Genomic DNA, 9,869 nt, shown 5'->3' with positions numbered 1-9,869 from the left:
AGAAAGTGGAGAGAGGTACTCATATACAGCATGAAATGACAGAGTAAAGTGAGAAGAAAAGTTAATTGTATACAGCACAAAAGAAGTAGCATAAGATTATCCACTGTGTTTCCTCAATACACTGTTTGATCTAATAGATTATCAAGTTTATTGCTTGATGTTTTAAATCGGCACCAGCATCCCGGGCTACAGCCATGAGGCAGAATGGCGGCAGGGATTACTGCACACTAAATCACTGCCGAATTGCTGACCGCCATCAGCCCAGGTCCAAGCTGCACCCCGCCAGCACTTTTTAGTGTTGGAAAGCTTTTTAGAAGTGGGAAAGAGCTGGCGGAGTGCGGCTTGGACCTTGGTTGATGGCAGCTGGTGATTTGACAGTTATTTACTATGCGATAATCCCTGCCTCCATCCCATGTCCTAGCTGCAGCCCGGGAGGCTGGAGCCGATTTAAAACACCAAGCAGTAAGCTCTTACACTACACCACCATCTACAACATATCAAACAAGAACTCAATTAACTGGATTACTAATAGGTCAGTGCTTTAAATGTAAAATGGTGAGGTCTCAGGGAATGCTGAGATTTGAAACTTGTGACTGGGAGAGGGGCAGAGTTTGCAGAGTGGTTTTCTTTTTAAGTACCCTGCTGCCACAAGCCTGTCATAGAAGTAGGCCATTGGCTGGTGCTTTCCAGCTGCCATTTTCTCCAGAATGCTCATAGAATGGTGTGTGCACCACAATCTGTTGTAAGAGGATGGGAGAGAAATTGGTGCTCATAATTCTTGCTTTTTAATGAAATGATTAAAATATTTGGATGTGAACCCATATTTCTTTTCCCCATAAACACATCTCCAAGATTCATGGAAAGCTGGTGGCCACAATCTGGACCAAATTTAGGCCCGGAACAGATGGGCCAAATGTGCCACGCTGGCACCGATACTAGCGTTAGGGACTGCGCGCCAATTGCCGCCAAGCACGGCACGGAGGCAGAGTAATGGCAGCGTCCCGTCCATACGGGTGCCACCATTTTGACGTAAGCGACGCACAGCGTCAAAATGTCACCACACATTGCTTACGCCGTGACATCACTCCGGTGCCACAAAAAGAACCCAAAAACACTTTTTACTCTGGAGGGACGGTGTGCGGTTTGGGAGCTGTGCCATCTCTCCAGAGTTAGAATGGGCGAATGCAGAATGCCGTTTCGCGGTGGTCTGTACTGCCCCTTAGTAAACTTATTCCTATTGAAATCGTTTTTCAGCACTTTAGAATGTGACAAATACATAATTCCTAGCGAGAGAGAGAGAGAGAGAGAGAGAGAGCGAAAATAAATTCTTGACATCTTGACTATTTGACTGAAAATCCCAAGAATGAATATGGCATTACCTGCATGCAAATCATGCATTCTTCCACTAACAATAAATAGCAGAACTTGGGAAGGTAACTTTTTGGAGTACACTTCCCAAAGTTGTGCTCAAAAACTTTTCCAAGCTCTTGACTTCCCTCCGAGTCAAGAAGCAAGATTCAGACCAAGGGCATTTGCACCACTGCTTTGTATCCTGCAATGCAGTCCTTTATACGCCATTGAGAAGAAAGCCACATTGGGTTCAGTGGGGATTTCCACCTGTGGGAGGTGGATACAGTGAGAGTATAACTGCAGCCCTTGACCCCATCCTTCACTCATGAATGTGAAAGTGGGTATTTTTGTCTTTTGTGTTAAGATCATTTCATTAGTGCAGGAAAAGATGAACAACCTATGGTCCTTAGCCTCTTCTCCTTCATTCCAAGTTACAAAAGCCCTCAGTAAGCAATGACATTGGTTGGTTGGTAAGACTGGTTTTTCTCTGTAGGCAGCTGGCTAGGTAGGGAAGGAAATATTAGGGACCGTACAGACAGGCCAAAATAAAGCTGCTTCAGGTCACTTTGGAGGTATGCTGTTTAAATGATGCATGCATCCTAAGAGGCTGGAAACCACGCCAAAGCCATGCTCCAATCCTAAGGACTGGAGCGCAGCTTTGGCGCAGCTTTTGGCCTCTTAAGATGCGTGTGTCATTTAAACAGCACACCTCCAAAGTGACCCCAAGGAGCTTTATTCTGGCCTGTCTGTTCAGGCTGAATGTTTATCATCTTAAAAAATTTCAAGGGTGTTTTTTTGGGGGGTGGGAGGATAGAAAAGAGAGAATACAAGGAAATAAGTGGCAATTGCACTTGATTCTCTTGTACACCAACATTGTACTTCGGGATAAGTACACCTCTCAAAAGAGCCAGATTGGCCAAGAGAACTTACTTCCAAAAGAGCAATTCTGAGGGCACAATCTCCCCCAGAATCTAATTCAACAACTTTCCCCTGAATCGAATTATCCAAAAACGGGGTTTTCTTTAATCGTGTGGACCTGCAAAAAAGGATTAACAATAACAGAGAGAGAGAGAGAGAGAGAGAGAGAGAAACAAACGTGAAACAATTTACAAATCAACACTTGCTGAAATGCAAACATGAAAAGGGCAGCTCTAGGGCAATTTGAGGCAAGGGACATCAGTTTCACAGAAGAATCAAGGAAGGACAGCAACTTTCAGCGTCTGCAAAATACAACATACCAGTGAAACATGAAAATTGGTTTCATATCATCAAAATGGATGGAACAACCTAACAGACCCTAGTGCCCAAACATGAAAGAATTTGAAATCGATACAGATTTTACTTAAAAACATGACGTTCATTGAACATTAGTAATACAGTAAAGGCACCACCCACACTTATTCATTTTCAGTCGAAAGGAATTGAGCAATGGGGAGTAAAATCAAAACAGGCTGAAAAGCAACAACCGTGGAAAAGGGACAATTCCGTTCAGTGGTGAATTCCTGACCTAAGTGATTATCTTCTTCTATTTTCCCTTCTTCAGCAAAGGTTTTGAAAAATGTTATAAAACTGAAAGAAAACCAACCTTTCCAAGCTTTCTACAAAGTAGAAAGTCTCATAATGTTCTAACAGTCTCTGCAGGTTTTGCACACAAGTCTTTCGTGTTCAACAGGTGTGTGTGTGTGTGTGTGTGTGTGTATATAACTTTTTTTTTTTGCTTGCTTGAGTAGCAATGGTACAAAAACATGATACTAAACATGAGGATTTCAGTCCAAGTGTTTGCTCTTTGTTTCGGCTCCCTTCTCGTGAACAGAATCGTATTTTTTTAAAATGTGTACCAAAATTCCTGACTGTAACAGTGTTTGTTTTTTCAGCATATGGTTTTGTCTCCGTGTCCCTGACTGCCTCGAGGCAGATGCATCATAGGAAGTTCTTAAGCAGGTGGACGGTGACTCTACATTGTGCTACTTCTCATCATGGATTTTAATTTGGAGGAGGCAGGAAGAAAATGAGAGAGAGAGAGAGAAAGATTGCAAGGTTTGATTCCAGTGTGAAATTAAGAGTTTTGAACAACCTTCAGTGTATTGCTGTATAGCTCTGACCTTTTTCGGTTCCCAGTTTGCAGTTGGCTACCTCATCTGTGTTCACCTTTCCTTATCCATGGATGTCTGCCTCTCCTGTCTGGAGTTTTAAAATTAATTAATCGTTAGCTTCTTCCAGTTGTGTTTGTTTTTTCCCCCCTCCCCAATCTTTTAAGAAAAGAAAGGAAGAAAATGGATCTCACACAGTCACTTCCGTCTTGCTATTGGTAATGAAGTAGGGCTGTGTGGGTAAATAGTGCTGACTTCGTGTTGTTAATGGGTCACTCACAGAAGGATCCCCTGCAAGGTTTCTCCCTTTGGTTGCATAGGCTTGCTGTCGCAGAGACTGGTCACTAGGGTCCCAGGTTTTGTAAGCTAAGGGATGCATGTGGGGCTTTGCAGCCTTGGACCTCTGCCCATTTTGCTTCATGGTGCCACCTTCAAGAATGTAACCTCGATCTTCCTCAACGCGCAATGGGTGCAGCGGTAGATTCCCTTTTGCAGCCAGCTCTGCAAGATGGCGCCGTTTTGAGTAGAAGTCATCACTGCCCTTGTCGGCTGTTTAAAAAAGGGAGGAGATCGGTTAGAGGAAACGAGTGTCGTTGAAGAATGAAATATGTTTTAAAATAAAACATACAACTGGAAGACGACAGTATAGAAACAGAGATGCTAGCTAAGAATAAGACATCCTTCCACGTGGGAAACAAAGGGCCTGTACAGATAGGCCAAAATAAAGCTGCTTCGGGTCACTTTGGAGGTATGCCGTTTAAATGACACGCGCAACTTAAGAGACCAGAAGCTGCGCCAAAGCTGTGCTCCAATCCTTAGGACTGGAGTGTGGCTTTGGTGTGTCTTCTGGCCTCATAGGAAACATGCATCATTTAAACAGCATACTTCCAAAGTGACCCAAAGCAGCTTTATGTTGGCCTGTCTGTACAGGCCCAATATCTTCATAAGTAGACTTCAAGCAAGTGTGCTGTTTTTAATTTAATGATGCTGTTTTAAATTTATGTTGTAATATTAGTAATATTTAATTATTTTTTAACTTTTGTCAAACAAATGGGTCCTAGAACAGATCAAACCAGAAACCAGTCTGGAAGACACAATGACTAAACTAAGGCTGTCGTACTTTGGCCGCAACATGCAAAGGCACGACGCATTGGAAAAAACAATAATGCTAGGAAAAGTGAAGGGAAGCAGAGAGAGAGGAAGGCCTCATGCTAGATGGATGGACTCTATAAAAGAGGTCATGCGTATGAATTTGCAGGAACTGCGCAGAGCAATGGAGGACAGAGGATCTTGGAGATGTCTCATTTACGGAGTCGCCATGGGTTGAAATTGACCCGAGGGTGGATAACAACAAAAACAAAAAATCAGTGTTTTAGTTCTATCTTTTAAAATTATTGTAAGCCACCTTGAAAAAAGGTAGGATATAAATCCCTGAAACAAACAAACAAACAAACAAACAAATGAAAATAGTGCATGTAAGAATTTTTTTATTTTTTCCCCATTTACATAAAGATTCACACTTAAACATTTGTAAGCTTTCCACAAAAGTTAATTATCACATCAAATAATCACTGTTTTTAATTGGGAATATTTGAGAATGTTCCATTTTCTTTCGTCTTCTTTAAAAAACTTCCCATGTTTCCCTTTTCCGATTGTCCTTAATTCTTTTAAGCTTCTAAGCTTCTTTTTAAAGCAAGTTTCCTTTATTTCCTCAGTATACTTCGCTTTCTTATTTTTATTTGAGACCTCCTGATTTGTTAAAAATACTATTTACCATAAGAAGCCAGTCTAATTGTCAGTAGTTTATTAATGTTCTCCATTCTTGTTCTACTTGTTCCAAAGATTTTTTGTTCATTAATTGTGTTAATTTGTCCATTTTAATAATTTCTAAAAGATCCATCTGACATTCTTCCATTTTTGGTGTTTCAGAAACTTTCCATTTCTGGGCTAAATTAATTCTTGCAATCGAGCACATATATAATATCTGTTTCCATTTTTTCTTTGCTAAATCATTACTTATTTTATCTGTCGTGTCAAGAAGATAGACTTCAGGAGACATCTTAAAACTGACTTTTAGAATCTCACAAACTCTATGTAAGAAATTAAATGTAAGTGTATGTAAGAAATTAAAACAATTATTCCATTAAAGAGATGTGTGAGCAATGTAACTGACAGCAATCTCCTGAGCCCACTTGGGCTCCTAAGTTTGAGCTCAGAAGGTGTTCTTTTAACCTATTACAACTGAGATAGAAGATTTTTAGAGTTTCATATTTAGTATGCATATATATGTAGTTTGAAGAAATTAAATAAAAGGTACATGCATTGGAATGAATTCGAGAGGCCCAAGAATGCAAATAAGAGTTCAGAGTGACCCAAGGCTCTGACCTCGAGGATCTGGAAATTGTTGTTAGTTAAAGTCAGCAGAGAGACATGAATCCTGGAGAAGAGATATCTCCGCAAGGACTAGAAGGGGGGCAAAGACAGATAGGGCTAATGGAATGTGGCTAAAATGTACCTTTAATGTATTCATGCATCTGTACCCTGATTGTACGAAAATCCTATATGTTTAACTTTTACCATATCCAGTGGGATATGCCAGCTAGAGTTCTTTGTTTCTATCCTATATAAAGCAGCCATTTTTCCTTGTTCGGGGCTCTGGGATCTTTGTTGGAATGTGAATTCCTCCCAGAGTGACAGCTGTCTAAAATAAACAATCTGTGTTTTGCAAATTCATCTTGGTCCCCTCCTTTCTGATTCTGTCAGACCGGGTTTGCTGTGAGTCAAGTGGAAGTGTTTTATCAGTTTTCCACAACACAACTTATATGATGGTGACCATGGATGGACCTTCCTGGTAATGGTCCCATTCCTTTGCAACTCTCTTCAGAAACCCTTTCCCCCTTCACTCTCTATCCCCCTCTCTCTGGGTTTCCCTAAGCCTGCAGAGGCCACTTTCTTAGGGGTGAGTGGGTCTGTCTTTGCTATATAAATGATAGCAGCATGAAAAAAATGAATGATTTATCACAGAACACAAAAACCAAGATCATTGTCCTTGTCTCAAAGATTGGTTCTTTCTTAACCCCAAGTGATACAACTCTGCCATCCAAAATCAGAAACATCTGTAAATCCATCACTCTTTCTAGTGTGTGCTGTTCAACATCTTTATCAATGACTTGGATGACAGAATTGGGGGCATACTTATCAAATTTGCAGACAACACCAAACTAGGAGGAGCAGCTAATACCCCAGAGGACAGGATCAAAATTAAAAATGACCTGAGCAGACTATAAAGTTGGACCAAAGCTAACAAAATGAATTTCAACACAGAAATGTAAGGTACTGAACTTAGGGTGGAAAAAATAAAATGCACAGATATAGGATGGGTGTCACCTGGCTTAAGGAGAGACTTTTACATGTGAAAGGGATCTGGGAGTCCAAGTAGACCACAAATTGAACATGAGTCGACAGTGCGATGCGGCAGTTAACAAGGCCAATATGATTTTAGGCTGCATCAATAGAAGTATAGTGTCTAGATTAAGGGAAGTAATAGTGCCACGCTATTCTGCTTTGGTCAAGCCCCACCTGGAACACTGTGTCCAGTTCTGGGCACCACAATTCAAAAAGGACATTGAGAAACTGGAGTGTGTCCAAAGGAGGGCAACTAAAATGGTGAATGGTCTGGAAACCATGTCCTATGAGGAACGACTTAGGAATCTGGAGATGTTTAGCCTGGAGAAGAGAAGGTTAAGAGGTGATACGATATTTAAATATTTGAAGGGGTGTCACATTGAAGAGGGAGCAAGCTTGTTTTCTGCTGCTCCAGAGACTAGGATCCAGAACAATGGATGTAAGCTACAGGAAAAGAGATTCCAGCTCAACATTAGGAGGAATGTCCTGACAGTAAGGGCTGTTTGACAGTGAAACACACTCCTTCCTCGGAGAGTGGTGGAATCTCCTTTCTTAGAGGTTTTTAAATAGAGGCTGGATGGTCATCTGTCAGGGATGCTTTGACTGAGAGTTCCTGCATGGCAGACTGGGGTTGGACAGTCTCTTCCAACTCTATGATTCTATGATTCTATTTTATAAAATATCCTTTTGCTGTCGGTGCATACAGGCCCTTAGAGGCTTTTGGTCTATATGCTCAGTTGCTAAACATTTTCTAAAATCCCTCAGAAATGCTGATTCTACTCAAAACTCTTTCATTCCAGAGGTAATTTCACGTCACATTTTAGTCAACACTGGTCTGAATTTAAAATTTGCATTTTAAGTCTCCAGTCCTCTACTGCCCCAATATTAGCTGTGAAACGAAATCACTTACCAAATAATTTTGCCTTGAAAGCAGGCAAGTACGAGGGGTTTGCAGATAATGTGCACACGTTATTCTGAACACAGAATATCAATTTCCTTGCTATCAACTTGAAAGCAATTTAGATTCCCCCAGTTTTCACAAAGTATTCTGATGCAGGATCAATTTTTGCCTTTCTCATTTTTAAGATGTAGGAAATGGTGTTAGCTACTCCTCCTAATTTGGTGTCATCTACAAATTTGGTAAGTATGACCTTAATTCTGTCATCCAAGTCATTGATAAAGATGTTGAATAGCACTGGGCCCAGGACAGACCCCGGTTGGACCCCACTGGTCACTTCTCTCCAGGATGAAATGGTCATCCAGACTCTATTTGAAAGCCTACAAAGAAGGATATCCCATCATAGTATTGAACAGTTCTTCCCATCAGGACGTTCTTCCCAATGTTTTGGTGGAATCTCTTTTCCTGTAGTTTGTATGCATTGTTCCGTGTCCTATTGTCTACAGCAGCAGAAAACAAGCTTGCTCCATCCTCAATACGATATGCTTTCAAATATTTAAACATGACTATCATGTCACCTACTATCTATATTATTCATTAGCACCACTGGATCTTGATCTCTAATGTCTCAGGTTAGCAGGGAGGAAAAAGCATGCCCTTCCAGAAGTCTTTTGGGAGCATTTCTCCATGTGGTGTGAAAAGAAAAACAATTGTGGTGGTTTGCAGCCCAAGAGTGGCTTAGCAGGGGGAACTATGTACAACTGAGGAGTTTATCACACGGGATGACTTTCTCTTAATTTCAAATGAAAAGAACGCATTCATGTGAATTTGCTAGTTCAGCGAATTTACGTGAATTCGAATTGCATTCGAACTGACTTCCCATTGCCCGAAAATAGCTTGCCATTGCCCAAAATTGTGTGTGGTGGTCTATCATACAATAACATGAAACCCCATGATTGCATTCGGACTGACTTCCCATATCCCAAAATTGTGTGTGGTAGTCTATCATGCAATAACGTTAAACCCCATGATTGCGTTCAGACTGACTTCCCATTGCCCGAAATTGCGTGTGGTAGTCTATCGCGCAATAACGTTAAACCCCATGATTGCGTTCGGACTGACTTCCCATTGCCCAAAATTGTGTGTGGTAGTCTATCGCGCAATAATGTTAAACCCCATGATTGCGTTCAGACTGACTTCCCATTGCCCGAAATTGCGTGTGGTAGTCTATCGCGCAATAACGTTTTAAAACCCATGATTGCGTTCGGAAATGACATTCCCATTGACCGAAATTGCGTGTGGTAAGTCTATCGCGCAATAACGTTAACCCATGATTGCGTTCGGACTGACTTCCCATTGCCGAAATTGCGTGTGGTAGTCTATGCGCACTAACGTTAAACCCCATGATTGCGTTCGGACGACTTCCCACTTGACTTCCCCCATTGCCCAACATGGTGAGTCTATCACGCAATAACGTTAAACCCCATGATTGCGTTCGGACTGACTTCCCATTGCCCGAAATTGCGTGTGGTAGTCTATCACGCAATAACGTTAAACCCCATGATTGCGTTCGGACTGACTTCCCATTGCCCAAAATTGCGTGTGGTAGTCTATCACGCAATAATGTTAAACTCCATGATTGCGTTTGGATTGCCATTGGATTATACTTCCAATTTCCCTTGTCTGATAAACTCCTGAGAGGCAACACAGTTCCAATGTCTGGGAGATTCTAGGTCAACTTGGGACTCTATGCACTGAATGATCTTAAAGCATTTAGCTAAGCACAAGCATATAATACAATCGGTTTTGGTTCCAGACCATCACTGGAAAGAAAATGTCACCTTAAAGTGAAGACTGAGCATGGGTAACAAAATGATGCTGTATTGTTTAATGGAAAATCACTGTATTAGCAAAGTGCTCAAAAGTGAAGGACATTCGTTCGGCCTCTGAGGGAGAGAGAAGGCTGGCCCAGTACCATCAGGGGCCAGCCTGAGGACGGAGGCTCCTCCCTCCCCAACTGTCATCGTTCGGCCTCTGAGGGAGAGAGAAGGCTGGCCCAGTACCATCAGGGGCCAGCCTGAAGAAGGAGGCTCCTCCCTCCCTAACTGTCATCTTTCGGCCTCTGA

The 9,869-nt window shown here is 41.7% G+C and overlaps 1 protein-coding gene across 5 annotated transcripts in view; it reads right to left on the bottom strand.

The window, feature by feature from the left end:
* Positions 1-2,041: 2,041 nt before the first annotated feature.
* Positions 2,042-9,869, bottom strand: part of SHISA9 (shisa family member 9) — a 308,193-nt gene continuing 300,365 nt past the window's right edge. For 2 of the 5 annotated variants that reach the window (XM_042438395.1, XM_042438398.1), the window contains one exon: positions 2,042-3,989. In XM_042438395.1, coding sequence (XP_042294329.1) covers positions 3,631-3,989 — 359 coding nt within the window. In that variant the 3' untranslated portion in view covers positions 2,042-3,630. The remainder of the gene's footprint in view (positions 3,990-9,869) is intronic. The other 3 variants (XM_042438394.1, XM_042438397.1, XM_042438396.1) reach the window with 3 other exon arrangements.

The sequence above is a fragment of the Sceloporus undulatus genome, chromosome 8, assembly GCF_019175285.1.
Source record: "Sceloporus undulatus isolate JIND9_A2432 ecotype Alabama chromosome 8, SceUnd_v1.1, whole genome shotgun sequence".
NCBI lineage: Eukaryota > Metazoa > Chordata > Lepidosauria > Squamata > Phrynosomatidae > Sceloporus > Sceloporus undulatus.
Note: the sequence above shows the minus strand (reverse complement) of the source record. Positions and strands in the feature narration are given on the sequence as shown.